Source organism: Colius striatus, chromosome 6 (assembly GCF_028858725.1).
Source record: "Colius striatus isolate bColStr4 chromosome 6, bColStr4.1.hap1, whole genome shotgun sequence".
Classification (NCBI taxonomy): Eukaryota; Metazoa; Chordata; class Aves; order Coliiformes; family Coliidae; genus Colius; species Colius striatus.
In genome coordinates, this window is record NC_084764.1 from 21,309,519 (window position 1) to 21,330,211 (window position 20,693).

General features: G+C 42.2%; 2 protein-coding genes across 6 annotated transcripts in view; one reads left to right on the plus strand and one right to left on the minus strand.

Annotated features, from left to right (window-relative positions):
* ENTPD5 (ectonucleoside triphosphate diphosphohydrolase 5 (inactive)) overlaps positions 1–10,198 on the minus strand; it is a 25,622-nt gene extending 15,424 nt beyond the window's left edge. Inside the window, exons 1-5 of one of the 3 annotated variants that reach the window (XM_061998076.1) lie at positions 10,102–10,198; positions 4,668–4,942; positions 3,340–3,419; positions 885–1,028; positions 453–528 (exon numbers count right to left, since the gene is read on the minus strand). In XM_061998076.1, coding sequence (XP_061854060.1) covers positions 453–528; positions 885–1,028; positions 3,340–3,419; positions 4,668–4,884 — 517 coding nt within the window. In that variant the 5' untranslated portion in view covers positions 4,885–4,942; positions 10,102–10,198. Of the gene's footprint in view, positions 1–452; positions 529–884; positions 1,029–3,339; positions 3,420–4,667; positions 4,943–7,784; positions 7,900–9,632; positions 10,037–10,101 lie in introns of those variants that run through there. The other 2 variants (XM_061998075.1, XM_061998074.1) reach the window with 2 other exon arrangements.
* Positions 10,159–20,480, plus strand: BBOF1 (basal body orientation factor 1). Of its 3 annotated transcripts, none has more exons than XM_061998070.1 (10): positions 10,159–10,585; positions 11,907–11,972; positions 13,230–13,373; positions 14,010–14,090; positions 14,467–14,537; positions 14,945–15,089; positions 15,502–16,001; positions 17,513–17,617; positions 18,598–18,666; positions 20,202–20,480. In XM_061998070.1, exons 1-10 carry the CDS (start codon positions 10,328–10,330, stop codon positions 20,314–20,316), a joined length of 1,554 nt encoding a protein of 517 aa, XP_061854054.1. In that variant the 5' UTR covers positions 10,159–10,327; the 3' UTR covers positions 20,317–20,480. The 3 variants fall into 3 exon arrangements, 2 of the variants coding, with proteins under 2 accessions (XP_061854054.1, XP_061854056.1); XM_061998072.1 differs by having other exon boundaries at positions 10,492–10,826; XR_009818918.1 differs by lacking the exons at positions 18,598–18,666; positions 20,202–20,480 and having other exon boundaries at positions 15,502–16,121; positions 17,513–17,584.
* The last annotated feature ends 213 nt before the right edge of the window (positions 20,481–20,693 follow it).

The window sequence follows — 20,693 nt, forward strand, 5'->3', positions numbered from 1 at the left end:
AATAGATTATTTTTAATACTAATACTGCAGAAGTTAATAGGTACTTTCAATAAACTTCCTCCCTTGCTGTATAACAGGGCAGCTGTTCCGAGGTGGCCACCATTTTTCCCCCACCATTTCCCAAAAGCAGGCTTAAGCTGTTTAGCCTGCAGTAGCCTGCACACTTACTTCTGAGATGAGGCTCTCTTCTGGAACCTAAGGTTTTGGATGAACCTTCATCTAGCTAACTCATAAATCAATTTGTGCATTCGTAGCCTAACAGATGACTAAATAATCAACACCTCCTAGGAAAAGCAGGATTGATTTTTTAGTTAATCAAACACAGCTAGAAACCTTTAACTTTTTCTCGGTTTAGTGACTGTTTCTCTTTCCCTCTCATGTCCATAAAATACCTCTCTCACACTTTCCCCAACTCTCCTTTGCTTTCACTTTTTCTTCCTTCCAAAACATACCTTCATAAGATCCATCCATGATGCTAACACTGTCCTCTGGAACAAGAAACGGTGATTCCTCAAAGACTTCTTTCACCTGAAGAAAGAAATAATTATTACATTCCTTGGTCTTACGAGCCTTCGTCTGCTCTGATGACAACACAGAAAGCTTTCTTTCCACAGCAGTATAAAATAAGACAAGTGTGTGGAGTAGACAAAACTCTTCTTCTTTCAAGGGCCAGGAAAGAAAGGAACAAGTATTGTAGGTCTCTATCCCCAAGCCTTCTAGCCACATCAAGACAGAAGATTTCAGGACCATACAACAAAGCCTGTGGGTTTCATGCTGTCATGAATTACAATCACTTTTCATAGATGAAATTCTCTTATGCAAAGTACAATGGAAGATGAAACAGAAAGAGCAATACTAGTGCAACCAAAAGATCTTAATAGTACCTCCAAAAGCAGAGCCTGAGCTTTCTCTTCTGACAGCAAGCGCAGTCCAGCTGTGGCTTTTAACACTACTGGAGTCTTCTTCCAGAGATGAGGTGGCACAGCATCTATGGCCATATCCAGCAATCTTTTGACAGATTCAGCACCCTAAAAGGAAAAAGATTTTGTTTTTCTTATGATTTCCTCCTACAGATCATCAGAAAACAGGCCTCATAATTACCCATCAACACTAGTGAAACCACTAGCAGAAGACATCTCACCCACACCCAAGCTAAGGATAAAAATCTGTGCTAGGTATCTCCGAAGAACCTTAAAGAAAATATCTGCATTGGAAGGATGAGCGTATTCAGAGAGGTATCTTAGGTGACAGGTATGTCAGTTTGTGGAAATTATTATTTGAAATGGAGGGTGATTACCTGACAAACCCAGACATCTTGCAGCACAATTAAACTAAATGGTACAATTACTGACTGAAGTTGCAAGTCAGGAAAAGTGTCTGTAGATTTCGCTAAAATGCAATATAAGAACTCCAAGTGTGTCCATGGCAAATAGTGTAATTAAAATGTCAGCTGCAGAATGGTTACCACACAAGGTACAGGCATCACTGTTGGGCTCTCAATTATTTACACCGCTCTAACAACTACCATTTGGCATTAGCAATTAACATTCTCCTGTGAAGTTTCCAGAAGTTTCTCTAGGAATGAATTCTTCTCCTTTCTTACCAAACAACAGATTTAGTGAAATGAAGGGAGAACTTAAAAGTTTAAAAAAGTTAAAAAATCCCAAAGCCATTCAGTCTTCCATAAAGTTCACACTCACACTACTGGGGCACTGAATTCTACTGTGCCAACTGAGAAACATGACATTCCCGTTACATTAGCCTCTGACTTCAAGCCTGCTAACGCACACAATGCAGAGTATCTAATCTGTCATTTCTCTGGCACCTCCTTTAGCTTGTGAAGGAGCTTACTGTAAGTGCCAGGGATCTGGAAAATGGCAGCTTACCACAGGACTGGCCCTGTCTGTCACAACTGGATTATTTTAGCACCCTCTGCTCTGTTGCTCCTTTCTGACACTGAATCCAACATAGCAGCATGGAACGACTGTACTGGGAGTGAATTCACAACCACCTCCATTTGAAAATAAGGCAGATGGCACCTAACTACAACTTCCAATTAAAATTATAAATTCAGGTGTTGATTAATGCATCTGACTGTGGAAGACAGAACTGTCCAACTGTGTTTGGCAAAGACCTGTGTACAAACAAACCAACAAAAGTCCTGGAGCAGTAGGAGAGTAACTGCCTGTACCTAAATAATTCTTAAGCTAAAACTGCAATCAAATATTTGAACTGAGCATGACTGCAGTTAGTCTGACATATCCCTGAGCACTGGCTTCCAAGCCATGGTTCCAAAAATAAAAGCAAAGAAACAAAACAAATTATGGGAAGTATTTGGGGCTGTTTAGTCTGGAAAAGAGGAGACTGAGAGGAGATCTTATTAACATTTACAAATATCTAAAGTGTGGGTGTCAGGAGGTTGGGACATCCCTTTTTTCTATAGTAGCTAGCAACAGGACAAGGGGTAATGGGATGAAGCTGGAACACAAAAAGTTCCACTTAAATATAAGAAAAAACTATTTCACCGTGAGAGTGACGGAGCCCTGGCACAGGCTGCCCAGAGGGGTTGTGGGGTCTCCTTCCTTGGAGGTCTTCAAGACCTGCCTGGACATGTTCCTATGCGACCTGATCTAGGTGAACCTGCTTCTGCAGGGGGGTTGGACTAGATGATCTCTGAAGGTCCCTTCCAACCCCTACTATTCTATGATTCTCGGATTCTATGAAGTCCAATGACAGAAGCCGAAAATACACTTAGGGAAATATTTTGGCCTGACTTAACCTGGTAAATGTATCTTTATTCTTCCCTTTTTCCATAACTTATTAACAAAACCTAACTTTTGTCAGTGTAATATGACTAGAAAAACAAAATCCCCGTGTTCCTAACCCCTTACTTCTAAACTAATCAAACCAAAATATGCCCATTTTGAACTGTGGCCAGCACTGACAATTCAAAACACAAGGAAAAACTGAGAAAGTTTTTAGAAAATGAGACAGGAGTACATACTTACTCGTATTGAGAGGCTACAGGGGAAATGAACATTGAATATGGATGCTACTAGAGCTGAAAGTCACTCTTTGAAATTCTCAGAAGCATATAGTCCACTTATATATAGCAATTAAGCAAGACATCGATGAAATATGTAAAACAACAGCTCTCATCTCACTGTTTAGAAATTAGTCACAAAAGTAGAGCAACAGGTTTAGAGAGATAGCAGCAGATCATTTACTAATTGTAATTGCAGAGAATTGAGAATAAATGTAATACTGAAGTGCTCATCTGAGTCCAACTGAACTTAGGAGAAGCAAAATTAACTCACAGAGAATGAAGGAGAATCTCACCTTTTCAGGCTGATCAGCATATGCAGAAAGACCTGGCTTCACAGATTCAAAGATTTCCCCTTCCAGCTCTGGAAGGTTTTCTGCACAAACGAAACATTACGTGAAACAGTCAACAACATGAATCATCATCTTTAGTTTCAAAAAGGTTGTCTCTAACCCTTGTGAAGTGCCTATCTTTGATCTCTTCTTGCAAGCAACACCTATTCCCCTCCTTCACTTTAGGAACATATTTAACAGAGTGTTGCCCTTGAACCACTAAAGTTCCAAATAATTTATTAAGAGTATGTTGATATAATTAGAAGTAAGTCCATTTTGTATCTGTGAACTACAACGAGTTACAGCACTGTAGTATGACTGATGCCCAATCTTATTAAAATTTCTTTCCCTTTTTGTCCCCAGGTTAATTGTGAAATAGTAATTCATATTAAGACACATACAATCAACTCCTGATTATCCCTAGGTGATTCATCCAACTTGCAAACACAGAACAGCGCTGACTGGGAGCAAGCACATGTCTGCAAAGCCAAACAAACGTGATTATTGCTTCCAGAGTAGCTTGGGTCTAGAAGCTGGCACCGAGTATTGCATATTACAACTCCATTGCATGTTACAAGTCCATTGGAGCTGGACCTTGTACCCACTAGCCCTTCCAAACTATGTCTGAAATCACGTACGTAACCCGGTAGGTAACTATGCGTGGCCCTGAGGGCTTAATTAGCTGAGTTCCATCAACCAGCCTTCAACCTTTGCAAATTTGCTGACTCACTGTAGCCAAGCTACACCCTCCTGAATCCTGGGGAGCGTGCAGCCAGCTCAGGTGCCTCTGCACCAGCTCAGTAGCAGATATACTGGAGCGTGGTGCACCTGTGCACCGGAGTTCTCCTGGAAATGGCTCAAACTTTCAGTGCTTCTAACTCTGTAATTTACTGATTTTAATGTGGTACAAAATGTGACATATACACAAAACTTAAGTATTTCTTAATAGAACTCAAGATAAGACACACCTTGACAAAAGCAGTGTAAACCTCTTTCCAGCTCAATCAGACTTTCCTCTGAACAGCTCCATGTCTGAAAATTTTTGGCAATTCAGAACTCTCCAGAATTAAACCTCTGAGTTTCAAAAGATCTGGAAAAAAACCCCAACCCTAGTATTTTCACAGCAAAGTACCACCATGAATGGAAAATAATCATCTGCCAGAGGACCATTTGAAGGACTAACTGTGGAAATATTCAGTTTGTTTCCAAATGCTGTGTTGGGGGAAACCCCTCTTTTGGGAAGCTGAAACCCAAGTCAACATACTCCAGTGCACAGACTGATGGCGACATACCTGGGCTCTTCTGCACAAAGGTGTAAATATGAATCCTTGTCCCAGTGCTTCCTGCGTCAAACATTATGCCATAAAACGTGTTGGCTTTGGCATTTATAGGGCACACGTTAGGTGGAATGAAATCCTGAAACCACATCTCTCTGTTTGAATGCGGAAGAACAAGGGACAAAGAGGAAAATGCCAGTGCTAGAAGGATGAGAGATCTGGAAGATACCATCTTGCCAGGACTCCTTGAGGTAGTCAAGCACGGATCAATCACAGAGCTGCAGTAGGTCCTATAGAAAAAAAAAAAGCAGGAATGGAAATTACCAAGGGCCTTCTCCCTAAAAGGCTGGTAAAATACCAAAGTCAGTCTGTACACATATATTCTGCCCTTTAGATGCTTTCAAACACCTCATCCAAAAGAAGTGATTTACCATATGTTATGCTACAACTACATCCAACTGATTTGTTCTTTCAGAGTAAAGGTTACTCCATTTCCCAAATGCAGAAGAGTTAAAGTAGCTTGCTTCCCAGTATTTGTAGTTTTGACTTTATTTAGGCAATTTTTGGGTCAACATTAGTCCCCAGAACCTCCCCAAAACCCAAATATCATCTGAAAAGAAGCATCACCAAAGGGGAGCTCAGAGCAGAACCATTTTACCCCCAACATTTACACACTTGAGATGCTGTGACAGAACACAAGTGTTATTCAGAGTCACAAACAAAGAGAATTTTATCTCAGGCTAAGAACAGCTGCCAGGAGAGATTACTGCATAGAGAGAACGAAGGCAGCACCTTCCTTCCACCAGCAACCTTGTCCCCAAGAAAAGCCTGTGCTGCACAAGAGGGATTGAACTGTAAAGTGCACCTGGGCTCTGCCTCTCTGTATTCTTTAGGCTTCCCTTTCTGTCTGCATTTTGTTTATTCAGCATTTTCTCCTGACACAGTTTTCATTGGCAGAATTACAGAAAACCCCAGCAAAATCCCACCACGCTCTCATACCTCAACCAGCTGCCCTGGACACGCCAGTTGCTTACACAGCTTCAATAAGCCAAAGCCCCACAGCTGTGTGACACAGTACTGGAAATCACGATACAGCTACACCTCCTTTATGTTAACACTTATCTCTTTGCATTTTTTTCCCCAAGAAGAGCTAACAAAGACCAGGAGCACAGAAAGGACAGGGCTCATTTGGTGCAAAGGCAAAAGGGAGGAGAATATACAACTGTCATTGTCATTTGCATTTTAACAGCAGAAAAGAGCATGTGGTCAGATGCCCCACCATGTGCAGTGTGGCCTATGCTGATATACACCCAGAGCACTCAGCACACAGGAGGTGCCAACAGCTCCTTATCATTCTCCAGCACTTGGTAACACACTCCCTCTGCCCACAGCACTGAACATTCTACTTCACATGCCTGTCCATCTGCTTAGCTCCTCGTCCACTTCTAGCCCTTATATTTGATTTCTTTCAGCAATCTGCTTAGTCCCACTTGATATTGATTCTCTTGATATTTTTGTTCTCTCTATCCTGTACTTATTCATTCCCAACCCTAACCTCTCTCCTTCCCTTTCTATGTGAATCTGACATAGCCTCTACTTCCACACACCTTTCTGACACACCCAAAGAACTCATTTATCCTCCAGTAACTTTTATCCCAGATTTAGACCTTGTATAACTTTTATTACATCCATCCCTCATCTTTGTTCCCAGTTACAGCACAGTGAGATTAATTTTTACCCATTCTCAGCAAATAATGTCACACTGGGTCATTCTTTGAGTGTCTCTAACACACTTGAGTGTTCAGCTGTGTCCAGGGCAAACAAAACATGCAGCCCACTGCAGACCGATCTTGACTGTCTTCAGTGACCTTTATTTGTATTCCCCTGCTTCTAGAAGACACAGATTGCTGTGGACAGCAGCACAAGCTCTTGATACACTCTGCCTTAGAAGCACACTCTGAGAAGAGGAAGAAGGGACTTGATGATTGCCCACCCTCTGTGACAGATCAGTTCCGACTCTTAATAGTTTCTAAAGCATTCACATTTTGTATCGAGATGAGTAAAAACTTAGTTCTAACCTGTAACAACTTAAAAGTCCTGTCCTGAAGAGAGTTCATGAAAAGCACTGAGCTATTCAGCAGCTTCACAGCTAAGATGCAGCTGGCATTACCCAATACCCATTCACCATAGCAAGGAAGTTCACTGAAAATCTGAGAAGCTGTGACTGTTTCAACAGAACATAACCTGCATGAGTGGGTACTACCTTCCAGCACACCAGAAGAGGTGGGGTTACTGAGTGAGGAATCTGCTTACTGAAGTAACACAAATACAATCCAAGCATCTGCCTTAAGAACAAACTCCGGGTCCTATTACAAGCAGGACATGTGACACTTAAACAAGCCTCAATACCTTCAAAGATGAGCAACTGCCACCATTAACACATACTTTTCTTGCCAGATCTACTAGTGGATGAACCTCAGCCTCCCATGAAACACTCCTTTGCTCAGCTTCTCTATCCCTTCTCAGACATCCACCACCACTTCACACTCTTCATTCTCTACTTCTACTCTGACTTTGTCCCTTCCACCACTCCAAAGGACAACAATCCTGAACAACAACCCTGGGATTTTATTTTTCTCCATCCTCATTAAGAATGAAAAAAGCACCCTGAGCCTCTTCAATAAGCAGTGAAGACCATGTAATCAAGCACACCAGCAAAAGTGTCCACAAGGAGCACAAAAATAGGTGAGGAGACACAAGAGAGGAGTATTGCCATTTCTGTTATGCTCTGCCAACGGAAAAGGAATTTGGCAAGACAGAATCAGAAGAAAGAAAGGAAGAAAAAATTTAGGGTAGATCTAGGGTAGAGATTAGTTAGTGAGAAAGAAAAATATTTCCAAAAGAGTTCCTCTCCAACAACTTAAAATCCTAGATGCTACCAGAATACAAAAGGATGGGTAACATGAACAACAAACAGAAAGGTGGTAACAGCAACATGGGCACAAGTTCATTAATATAACCAAACAGTTCAGCTATAAAGCACACAGATCACCATCAGCAGGCTCCAGTTACTGCCTTTAGAAGTGAGCAGTAACAACCAACATCAACAGTGGATAGGTTATATGCACACACCTGTCACAGGATGGAAGCAACAGCTCTCCCACGCCCGAAGTTCCTAATGAGAGCCACTTCGGAGCACTGTGACAACAGACACTGCGTCTGCCCTTGTGCACCGTTGCTTTAAGTTAGGAGGAGTGGACTACGCAGCTGGCAAACCCTGAGGTCATGGGTGCACACAAATTATCAGTTGAGTTGCTTTATTCAAATTTGAGCTTATCATTGCCCAACACAAGCAGGGAAACCTGCCCAGATAATTACATGGGATGAATTTAAAGAAGTTGAAAAGTTAAACACGTTAGTAAAACATTTACACAAATGTTCCAGTTGATCTTGATAGCACTGGTCTGAGTCCAGTAACACCAGGTAGAACACTTATTTCCCAACACAGAGGAACACATGTAAATACCATCTGTATCACAGAAATTAAACTGAATTGAAGCACATCCTATATAAAGATCTGAGAGCTAGATAGACTGTATGATTGGAAAATACCAGGATGCTGTGTAGAGACTGTCAAGACTGAAATGACATGAATAGGAAGAGAAAAAAGAGAAAGAAAGAAACAAAAACTCCAACAAATTCCACAAACAACCTCTCCTTAAACAAGAAGGGAGAAACCCATGCCAGAATAATAGTAAGAAATCTTAAGGCAGCAAACCACAACCTGTTCATTTTCATGACCAGAAAGTCTCACCCACATTTTTTTTAATATTTCTGACAAAAGAAAATGAGAATCCCAAAGCATGGCAACAGAGTTTCCTGCAAGGAGAAACCTGTCTGATCTGAACTGAAAGATAAGCAGCGTATCTGAGGTATACAAGAATTTCCTGTCTGTCCTAAACTGTGAAATATTTAGATACAAAGAACTATATTTGAAAATAATACAACATATAAATATTTAGGCAAATATTTAAGTAAATTCCTTAATAATACATATTACAGAATTATGTAATTAAATCTATTTTGTTATTTATCGCTCAAGCTCACCAGAGATAATTCAGAATGGAAAGTCTATTTTCTGCACTAAAACAGTAACAAAATCTAGTTCCCAGATGAGCTGCTTAACATTCATGACTATACAAACATATTTTTACTCCCTCCCCCCCCACCAATGAAAAGTCATGATATCTTTTATGGACTTATTTCTTGGGTTGTTTTGACAAAAAATTTAAGCCTCTTTAAAGTACACAGTTTAAAAACCATGAGAGAAAGAATAACGGAATCACTGCCATAATTTCTACAAAGATAACAGCACAACATTCTTTGCACACAAACATACATTTTGGGTAAAAAAATCTGCATCTAGAGCTTCAAACACTAGAAACAAACCAGAACCAACTCATAAACATGTGTTATCAGCAGTTTTAATCTTTTTTCCTGTACCGAGGCTCCAGATAGACATTGTTTATTTATTCTCATTTCTAGCCAAGTGGGTTTCCAATTTCTGTATTTAATTAGCTCAAGGCAGCTTTCTAAGAGCCTGTGGCATTCTCCTCCTGCACTGTGCTGTCCCTTCACAGCTTTCCAACTGTGATCCTACCAGGGCTGTAAGCAACGTCAGTTATGGGACCACTTGGACCTCTCAGAAAACAGATTTTGGGTGCAGAGGGCTTTTGATTCAGTCTAAGCCTGGAGGACACTCCAGGGCAAATATCAGCATAATTCGGACAGTTTGCACACCCTGAAAGCCTTGACCTGAGCTCCTTCACCACGAATAATCTGGATCCGGGCACCCTAATACCTCTTTCCCGAACCAAACTACTGTTAGGGCTGTAGCGGTTTTGGTTTTAAATGCCTGCACCTCAACGCCAAGGCATTCTTCCTTTCGCCACGTCAAACAGCTGCCATCAAAATCCTTACAGTGAATACGCCTGAAGATTGCTCCTAGCTTCGTTTTTGCTCCCCAAGCAAAAGTCTCTGCCGCCTCTCTCTGTGCCCCGCCAGCGCCAAGCACGGCCCCGGGGTCCCGTGCTCTCTTCCCGAAGCCGGTGCCGGTAACGCTAAGCATAACCCCCAGTGGAAACACGTCTCTCTCTCATCGGCGACCCAGCTGCGTTCTACCAAGGCAGGGCGTCCTTCCGTCCGCCCCCGGACGCAGCGCCGCGGGCAGTAACGGAAACGCCTCGGACCTCTCGGCTTCCGAGGGTCTCACGCCGCTGTCCGACATCTCCCCGGGGCGGCTCCCTCCCCGCGCAGCGGACGCAGGCGCGGCCCGCGACGTTACCGCAGCCGCGGAGCGGCTCTCTGCCCGCTCTTGTGCGGCGGGACCCCGGGCAGGGGCGCGGCTTCCGTGGCACACCGCCCCCCGCCCCCGCCGCTGCGCACTCACCGGCCGCCCGCGGCGCCGCCGCAGCCGCATCTCGCCGCCGCTGCCCCTCGCGTCGGCGCCGCCGCGTCACGGGCCCGTCGCGGCAGTTGCGCGTGGCGGGAGGGCGCCGTCCGGTTTCCACGGGAACGGGCCGCCGCGCGCCGCCCGGTTCGTGCAGGGCGGGTGGGACGGGCCTGGCCTCCGTCGTAACGGGCGCGACGCGCTGCCGTGAGACGCCGCAGCGGTCATGGCGGGCGGGCGTCAGTCGCTGTGCCTCAGCGGCTCCTCCCGCTCCCCCAGGCCAGCGGTGCCTAAGCAGAAGCGGGACGAGGTCGACGCGGCGCTACAGGGCGCTCGGCTGGCGGCGACCGAGGCGTCCCGGGCCGGGCACCGCGAAGCCACCCGCCGTCTGGCCGGGAGCAACGCGGAGCTGCTGTGGCGGCGGCAGGGCGCGGAGAAGGAGGCGGCGGCCCTGACGAAGCAGGGTCAAGAGAAGACGGCGGAGGTGCGCTCGCAGCGGGGCAGGTCCCTCTGCCCCCGCGGCCTCCCGATGCACTTCCCCTGACCGCAGGTGCTGCCCCCGGCCTGGGTTTCGGTGCCTGCGGCCAAAGATGAACGCAGCTGGGACGGCGGTACCTCCCCGCAGCCGAGGCCGGGGCTGCAGCGCGCTCTCGCGGCGGGGAGGCTCTTGGGCCCGCTGCGCGCCCCGCGCCCGCACTGCCAGGCGGTTGCTCCGTCACACCGGGGTAGGGCCTGCGCCTTTGAGCCCCTTCCATAGAAAGAATACACAGGAACGAATTCAGGGGAGAGGCACTGAAATTGTCGAGGGCTTCAGCACACGATGTACAAATATGAGGCCGAGGCTTTTTTTCGCCTCGAAAAATGAGGAAGCTGAGGGAGAATCCGCTGTTTAGCTGCCTGGAGGAGGTTTCTGAGAAATAAATGCAGAACACAATGAAAAAAAAAGAAAGTCCTGCGTGGTACTTTACATTTCATAGAATCATAGAATGGTAGGGGTTGGAAGGGACCTTTAGAGATCATCTAGTCCAATCCTCCTGCAGAAGCAGATTCACCTAGATCAGGTCTCACAGGAACGCATCCAGGCATTTCTTGAAGACCTCCGAGGAAGGAGACTCCACACCCTCCCCGGGCAGCCTGTGCCAGGGCTCCCTCACCTGAACAGTGAAATAGTTTTTTCTTATGTTTAAATGGAACTTTTTGTGTTCCAGCTTCATCCCTGTACTCTTCTAAATTCAAGTACCAAGCAAAATTCTTTTTCAATTAGAAAAACAAACTGAAAACAAAAATTAAAATGCAATTATTTTAACGTACTATTTATGGAATAAGAAGATACAGAGGTCTGATCCCAGGGCACCAGGTGAGGTGAAACAGTAGGAGCAGACATCCCACTGTTTTCTTTCAGCCTATCCGGTATAGAAGATCTTCAGACCGTTTTCCAGTTGCTTGTTTTTCTCTCTGTATCTGTCTTTGTTTTTTCCTCTTTCTATAAACTGCTTATCTAACACTGCACCACTGTCCAAAATAGTACAGAAGAAAACCCTCTGTCCACATAGTTTTAATTCTTCATTAGAGTCACAGATATGTTTCTATATAACATTGAGGGCTTTTTATAGTTTAAGCTGACATTATTTCCATGCTTAACCCAAATCAAACAGTTCTAAACATTATTTCATTGACCTCAACATTACAAAAGAGGGGCCTTTCCCCTCTTTCTGTGTCTTCTCATACTAAAATTTGAAAAACACATGAAGGATAGGGGTTTTTTAACCCTCACACTTATTGTTTCTTGATTTATTTTTTCACAGATTGAGAAACTGAAACAGGACCTGGTTGATTTGAAACAGCAATTTCAAGAAGAGAAGAAGCAGCTGGTGAATGAACTTTTCTCTTTGTCCTCAGAACAGTGAGGTCTCCTGAGCAAGCTCAAAAGTAGTTCTGGTTTTAGTATGAGGAGCAAGCTAGGGCACTTAACTGCCAGAACAGGGAGAGATCACTCACCTGTTACCATCATGAGCAAAACAGACTCAACTCAGGGTCATTAATTTCATTTGTTAACAATCAGATAAGAGTAGGATAATGAGAAAGAAAGTCTTAAAACTTCTTCCCCTTTACCCTTACCCTCCTCCCAGGCTCAGCTCCTGATTTCTGTACGTCTCTCCCCTGAGTGGTGCAGAGGGACTGGGAATGGGGGTTGCGGGTCAGTTCATCACACATTGCTTCTGCTGCTCATTCCTCCTTACACTCCTGAGGTGCTCCCATGTGAGGTCCCTCACAGAGGAGACAATCCTTCACCAAATTCTCCAACATGGTTCCTTCCCACAGTCTGCGGTTCTTCACAAACTGCTCTGATGTGGGTCCTTTACACAGGGTGTAGTCTTTCAGGGACAGACTGCTGAGTGTGGGTCCCCTATGGAGTCACAAGTCCTGTCAGCAAAGCTCCTCTGGCCCTGACCTCCTCTACATGTTCACAGGTCGTGCCAGGAGCCTGCTCCAGCATGGGCTTCCCACGGGTTCACAGCATCCGCCTGCTCAACCATGGACCATCATGGGCTGCAGAGTGACAGCCTGCCTCACCATGGTCTCCACCACAGGCTTCAGGGGAATCTCTGCTCTGGCACTTGAAGCAGCTCCTCCCCTCCTTCACTGACCTTGGTGTCTGCTGGGTTGTTTCACTCACATATTCTCTTCATGACTCACTTCAGCTGCAGTTACACAGTTGTGCAACTTTCCCCCCTTAAATCTGTTATCCCAGAGGTGCTACCACTATTGCCGATGGGCTCAGTCTTGGCCAGTGGTGGGTTCATCTTGGAACCGGCTGGCTTTGTCTCTATCAGACAGGGTAAGCTTCTCTCAGAAGCCACTCCTGTAGGGCCATTGCCACTAAAACCTTGCCATGCAAAACCAATGCAATGATAGTATGGATATTGTTTTAAACTTAGCATTCTAGACTTGTTATTTCACTGGAGAGTAGCTTCTGTTGAGGTTGCAGAATTTCTTCTAATGATGAATTCCTTGTGTTTTTTAAAACACTGCAGCTCAGTTGAATTTCAGCCGTTTAGTTCTGTGTGTTCTGTGGTTTTTGTTACATTTGATTAGTTTCTCTTGTTTTGCTTTTCTCTTATTTGCAGGCAAGTTGTTACACAAAACAAGTGCAAGAACTGGAAAAGAAATTTCAGAAAGAAGTCAGAGAAATTGGCCAAATTCAATTAGAACTGAAACTAACAAAGGAGTTCCACAGGGAGAAAGCAGCTATTGAGAAAGAGCTGGAAGATGTAAGTTTGTCATAAATATACATATGCAATATTTATTTAAAAAAGCAAGTTTTCTGTCTGCATGGCAATATAGAGTTTGGGAGTGGAGGAGGATGGACAGGGCCAATCTACTGAATAGTTTTCTCTACAGTTCACAGGGAGTGAAGTAAAGCACTAGGTTGACAAAATGCAAGTCCCGTAGCCGGAACTCACTGCTGTAATGGTCCAGTGCTGTAGGGTTGGGTCTGGGTTTTTACACAGTAAAATGGAATCATACAAACATATAAGTGGATGGTTTAGAGCATGTAGTACACACTTTAAAGATCCACGTAAAGGAGCTAGCAATTGACTATAAGCAGTATAAGCCTGACGTTTCTCACTAGTCAGCTCAGTTAGGATGTGAATGCCAGTATTGTGTCCTCTTTTCAACCACAGAAGCCATAGAGAATGTAGAACTAAGGACTGGCTTTCATTAAGCACTTAGCACATGAACTAATCAGAGATACTTTATGTTAGGTTGATTTTGTAGGTTGTGTAAAAATTTGATGAAGGCTATGGAAAAACTACCAAATTCCCTCTTGAAGAGTACAGCCACAATTTTAGTTATATGGCTGAAATAAAAGGTCAGTATTAATGAGATTTTATTTTTTATCATAGTTTAAAGAGCATGTGGAGATTTCAAACAGGAGACATCAGGAAGTGTTTGTGAAATTGGAGAGGAAGTTTCCTGAAGGAAAGGTAAAGACTGACAGGTAGTTAAAAAAACTTCTATTAGGATGAATTGATTTCTCCCCCTGACTACTCTGGTTTATATAGTTTTCACAGTTCTTTCTTGAGTATTTTACAATTTCCCACATCAATACAAGTATGATGGATGAGTTGGAGGCTAGGTGCAGCTTTCCAAGGAAAAAGTTGGGATTTCAGGATCCCAGAAAGGCTTTATTGCCCACTTCCACCAGGAAGTTCAGTGTCCTTGGGGATTCATGCTTTCTCTAGCAAGAGGTTGGGTGAGTGGAAAACTATGGGTGTGATTTTAGAGAATACACCGTTTCAGATTTTATCTTGGGTGCGACAGGTCTCATGCAAAATTTAAACAGGCTTTTCTGCCTTTCAGAAAACACTGGAAGAAGATGTTGAGAAAAAGCAAAACACGATGGCAGAGACCACCCAGTGCAAGGCTGTTTTGTAAGAAACATCTGCTTTTCCTGTTTTCTACTTTACAAAACCATTGTAGCATTGTGTTCTAAATAACAAGTTGTCTGTGTTACTACATGAGCTTTGAAGGGCAAAATCAATGATAGCCTATAGGCTGTTTTTATATTTCAAATGTCAAAATGACATCAGCATTTACATTTAAACTGTAAGACTCGTGCTGGTTCCAGGGAGAGCTGGATTTAACTTTATTACAATGGTACTGCTGTTTTCTTCATTCACCTACTCTTGATGTAAGAAAAGTGATGAAAACTTGGTACAGACCTGTAAGAATTTGACAGCTTATCTCTGAAATTAGGACACCGAAATATTGACTTTAATGTTAAAAAAGCAGGAAAGGTTGTGATTAAAGCTCTTGTATTTTGTTTCCCTCTGTCCAGGCAGCTGAACAACACCGGGAGAGACGTGTTTAAGGAGAATGTTCATCTTCAGGGTGCATTTGATCACCAGCTGAAAGAGACAATGGAATTTCAGCAAATCAAACAAAAGTTAGAAGAGGACAAAATTCGTCTGTTACAGGAGAAGGTTTCTGCTCTGGTTTTAATTACATTTAATTCTCCTCCAGGAAGGGGTACCTCTGTGTACAGATGTAAATTTACTGAGAATAACCTCATCTCATCAAATGCCTCCATAGTTACTGAATTTGGAGTTGTCTGAAGAAGACCTCTTATTCTGTCTTTATTATGGAGGAGAAAGAAGGAAGGATTTCCTGTGCTAGCCCATGAAGAGTAGGTCTCTCTGTAACGTATACCATATACCAAGCCTTCTTTACCTGGCTTCTCTTGTTAAACAATACCTGATCCCAGAGAAGTATTCACTTTCCAGTGTGAAGGTGCCAGCATGTTTACTACATTGTCAGTGTTGGGGGAGGAAATAAACCCTCCAAATTTGGTGCAAATGAAACAAAAGCCCAAATATTTTTTTTCCCATCTTTTAGGAAGCCTATGAGGATTTGATTTGTAAAAATATCCTACAGCTCAATTGCCAGAAAGCACAGATTGGAGATCTGCAGCGTAAAGTGAAAAAGCTGGAGGCAGCCTTATGTCGCATGACCAGCAACTCTGAGAGGGAGCCTCAGAAAACACAGCATCAAGTGCTAACAGAAAACCAGGCAAACATAGTGGAGATGAAGAAACTGCAGCAACTACTGGAAATGAAGGATCGGGAGATGAACCGAGTGAAGAAACTAGCCCGGAATATCTTAAATGAGAGGACTGAAGTGGAAATGTTCTTCCTAGATGCCCTGGAACATGTGAAGCAGGAGATCATATCCAGTAGAAAACACTATAAGAAACAGGCCCAAATTGCCTATTACAGAAAAATGATGGAGGCATGTACAGGGAAGGAAGGATTTCCCAAAATCAAAACGTTCAAAAGCAACATAAATAGCACAAATAGTGTGTACAGAGACCTAGAAGAAGCAGAGAAATGCTACTGGTATTGAAAAATCAACAACTAGTGTCTATCTTCCTAGCACACCTGAAAAAACCCTTAAGATAATACTGCCTAGTTTTGGAATGCTCGTGAAGGCTTCTGGAGTGAGAGTAAATATATAAGGTGTAATGTCCTATCAATTAGAAATTACTTTGTGGGCACTTATTTTCAACTAGGCTATCACTTTTTGGTCATTATTTCTATGGATTAAGTTAAAGACAAGCTCGGAATGGTACTTCACATATTCTGCCATGTGTTGTCTATGTGTTGTGGAATTTGAGGTGGAACATTGCACTATAGATGTCCTTCTACTGTTTTCTTTTAATAAGTATTGATGCTTCTCTAATATTTCTGGGTTTATAGGCATTGCTCTTCTGGCATCGATCTTTTGCTTTTTACTCACTCTAGTGAGCTAACAACACTGAAGCCTAAAATTACAGTTAAGATACTAACAGCTCTTTACTGTGTTGCTGTTCCTTTTAACAGAGACACCCAGTCTGACTGGATGGCAAATCCAGTCTTTTTTCATCTGTTCTTCTGTATGTCAGAAGCCACTGGTTTGCACTGTGTTTTTGAAGGCTGTTTTCCTCAAGCTTTATAATAATCTAAAATTTAAGCTATTACATGAAATAGATGCTGAGATATCAAAAACAAGATCCCATGCAGTACAGTCCTGATTGTCAGGATCACATTTTATAGTGAAGAAAACAAAATCTCAGGTTTGGAAATGTGAGCATCACAGAATCTCTCTTAGGATGCAACTTAATTTAAATTTGGGCTGCACATGCTGCAGTGGCCAGGATTACAGATCTTCAACTTCCTGATAGAAATCTGTGCCTAAAAACTGCAGCAGTGTCCAGGCACTTGGATTTTAAGGCATAAAGTTAAGGTCCCTCATAACTGAAGCTTGCACACGTCATTGTTGAGAAATCAAAATTACCCTGCTCCCAAAGAAAATGTTTGTTTAGTATGCATTTACTATTGAATAACTTGGTGATACGCAATCAGTCAGAATGCTTTGTTCAGTTCAGGTTATCTCAAAAATGATACAGCAGAAACACTTTGTGAAAAGTCAGGGTTGAAGGTAGTTACTGAGGTTTAAGGAAGGTTCTTCTTGGAGCAAGAGAAGGAGGAGACTGTAACCAAGAATGAAAACCAGTTATACTTACTGGCCTTTTCATGTATGAACAGCTGAAGCAAGGGAAGGACAATGCAAACTACATATTTGAAACTAATACATATTAGTATGAACTCTCTCCCTCCTGGTATTTTTATCCACTATGTGTGTAACAGAAATCACTAGTTTTGCTCCACTTAGTTTAAAGAGCCACAGATTTAGATGTTGAAAGGTCAGCATGGTGTACTCAGGTTTATTTTTTAGATTTGTCTGCTGTGGATAGCTGCACAGGAGCAATGCAGAGCTAGAATTTAAAACCTCTTTTGCATACAGAATCAATGTAAAAGATACCTTTGAAATATTCTTCTGATACATTCATCTTTTCTCTGTTTTTCAGGGAAAAAATCCGGTTTGAAAAAGTGGATATCAGTGAGTTGACATGGGAACAAAAAGAGCATGTTCTGCGACTGCTTTTTGCTAAAATGAATGGCACAAGTTCATGGTAATAATCTCTTCAGTAGGTGAATGCTGAATTTTCCATTACAGGACCTGGGCTGATAACTCCAGCTCAAGGGATTCCAAAAAACTCTGAACCTAACTAAAGAATCTAGCTAACTGTGTGGCTTGGTGTGAGACACTTTAACCTTTTGAAAAGGTTAACCTTTTAACCTTTCTGAACAAAGTTGATAGACTATATACTGATTCAAGAGATGCACCAGGCTACAGTGTTAGGTCTTTGTGTGTAGTATTGCAAGAAAAGTGAGTGGAAGTACATTTTGATAGTGCTGAGGAAAAGAAGGGAGGAGAATTAACTTTGTTCAGTGCAGTGGGATCAGTTTTGTTCAGTCATTAATGAATTCCGAATTCCTCTCCATCTTTACCTAAAAAGTAAAGAATGCTTAGAGTGGGATATCAACTCCTTTCTGTCTATTTCTTTACAAATTAAATTCTTTACATTTTCCTAGCAAAAGTTACATTAATGGAATTGTAACAAATTTTGTTAAGTTTATTACAGCAGAAGTAAGGAATGTCAAATTAAGTGATTCATTCATCACCTTTTATATTTCCAGTTTGTGCATAGGTTTAACTCCTTTTATCAGTATTTGCTAACATACAAGAGCACACTTAAAGATGTAGAGTATGAAAGCTTCAGGAATGGAATACAAACACTTTGTTTTAGATTGACTTATGATTAAACCCATTAAAAAAACCCCACCATTTTCTTTGTTTGTTTCTCCTCATTCTCTTTTAACTGTAACGATTTTGCCACTCCAAAGTGGAGTGGCAGAACTCCATAGCGAACTGAACTCGCATTGGATTCCTAGTGCTGATTTTGGAGAGCACACTGCACTAGCTCTAGTTCCCTGGCATTTCTTGCTTGCTACTTGTTTTAGAAAACAATTTTGGTGTGGGATTAGAAACCTGGCTGAGTGTAAATCACCACTGGGTGAGGATTACTTAGCTCTGGTGTCTTCCTCACAGGAAACGCACCAAAGTTTTGACTGCTTCAGCTCCAGCTCCCGATGATCCTAAAGAAGAAAGCAAGATGGGGTAAGGTTCTAAATTGTACCATGCTAACATCTTCTCAGTCCTGGTGGTATATAAATGGATGCAATTGTCTCTCCATCATCCTTCCCACTTTGGTTTGTCTGAAGATTAGTGTGTCTGTACACAAGGATGAGAGATTAAGCTTTTATTTATTTTGAAATTTCTGCTTGTGTTGATCTTTTAGCAGCAGGCATTTACACTCAGCTTTCCTGAATGAAAAGAAACCCCCAATGATGTCATGCCCCCTTAGAGCCTTCTCTTATTGAAAACGTTTTTGTTATGTTTGGAGTATTCTCTTATGAAAGACCGTGATTGTACAAGGAGATGTATTTTCAGCTAGCATGGCAAGTTTTGATTAAAAGGCAAAATCTGTTAAACTGAAATTCAGTATAGAATCACTTAGAAAATGGGTCAGGGTGAAGATTTGTATGCCTGATCTTCAGATACAACTAGAAAGCTAATTATAACACTCCAAAGCAAGCAGTATAATCTTACCCTGGAAGAATAAATAGGGCGGGGTTCTGGTGTGCCCTCAGGTCAGAGGTGATGCAAGCACACAAACCAACATGTGACAGACAGACATCGAATGACCAAATAAAATTCATAAGCAGGAGCATCCTGGAGGGATGTTCATGGAAAGATAAGAGGCACCTCCTTTGGAGCAGCAGACCACCACTTCCAGAAACACGAGGGGAAGTGAATTGTAGCCTCTTTTTTTTTGCACAGACAGAGAAAAAAACCCAGAAGTGCAAGTCACAGACCCCAATTCTCAAAGGTGATAACATTATTTTAATATCACTTTTGGACTTAGGAGTACCAAATAGCTTAAAGGATCTAGACTGCAGCACTTTCTACGCAAGAAAATTTATAACAAGAGAAAAAAGATTGACTATAAAATTGTATTTTACTAGGGTCTAAAGGAATTTATTATGAAATATACAAAAGTGTAATCTAAGTAATATCAACTATTTTTTAGCTTTATTTTTTATAGTATGTAGAAATAACAATAACAAACAGGTGGGTGAAAAGCAGTAATAGCAGTGAGATGAGGCAGGTACATCATGGAGAGTCAGCATCTGCAGCTGACTGATTTAAAAGGCATTTCATTAACTAAAAAAGGCAGATATAAGATTTATATTTCTAGTACAATTATAAAAAAACCTCTCTTTAAAAAATGCTATTGGACATGCAGATAATCAGAAAAGATGTTTGCACACAAATGGAAAGATTATACAAATGTCCAGAACAAGTCTGGAGGCAGTGTAGGAATACCCCTGCAATTCTGCAGGGAGCAGGTGAGCTTGATAATAAAGACTGATTTTGTTACAGGAGAAGCTGGATTTTAGACTTTCTAAAGGAAAGTTGTAATGTTTTTTAATAGGACAACAGAAAAATCAGAATAGTAATACCAATTAGGAAGAAAATTGAGGTGTTCTGAATGTGAATGACTGTCAACAATATTAGAGGCTGTAAATTAGGTGCATGAATGAATGACAATGTCTTGATGGTGATTTACCTGGAATATTTTACCTCTGCAGCACAGAAAATGCTTATCCCAACCTACCATTCAGTACACAGCAGGCCGAATTACCGGAGTCATCATCTGTGCTAATCCTTCCACGTATCCAGACGTTTCCACCTCAGACAGAGTAAAGCACCTGTACTCTTTGCATGAACAACAGCCACAGCAATTAACTCATCTGCACTTTTAATTTTGGAAGTTAACTTGTGAACAAAGCTGTGAATTTAAAATCCTCTGCATGCTGTACTGCTGCTTTGACTACACATTTGAAATCCACTTGAAATACAGTTATTGTCCTGCTTAAAGTAAAGGTTTTAGTCTTTCCTAAGCCAGGAGCTCAGGTGACCCTGTGCAAAGCTCCAGGTGTTTGGACTAGTGGTTAGAACTCTATTGAGACGTGCTCTGATAATTTGATGAAGATATATTTCCAGTTTGTAGTGATTTACATGAAGCTTAAGAGTTTTTATGATCAAATAATGCTTATGTGGGAAGGTGACATTCCTTGAAA

Excerpts from the sequence above, each read along its gene's own strand:
- BBOF1 (XM_061998070.1), top strand. The coding sequence starts at position 10,328 with ATGGCGGGCGGGCGTCAGTCGCTGTGCCTCAGCGGCTCCTCCCGCTCC. Across the intron at positions 15,090-15,501 it reads TTCGTCTGTTACAGGAGAAG|GAAGCCTATGAGGATTTGAT; the intron begins GTTTCTGCTCTG and ends CCCATCTTTTAG. Across the intron at positions 18,667-20,201 it reads AAAGAAGAAAGCAAGATGGG|CACAGAAAATGCTTATCCCA; the intron begins GTAAGGTTCTAA and ends TTACCTCTGCAG.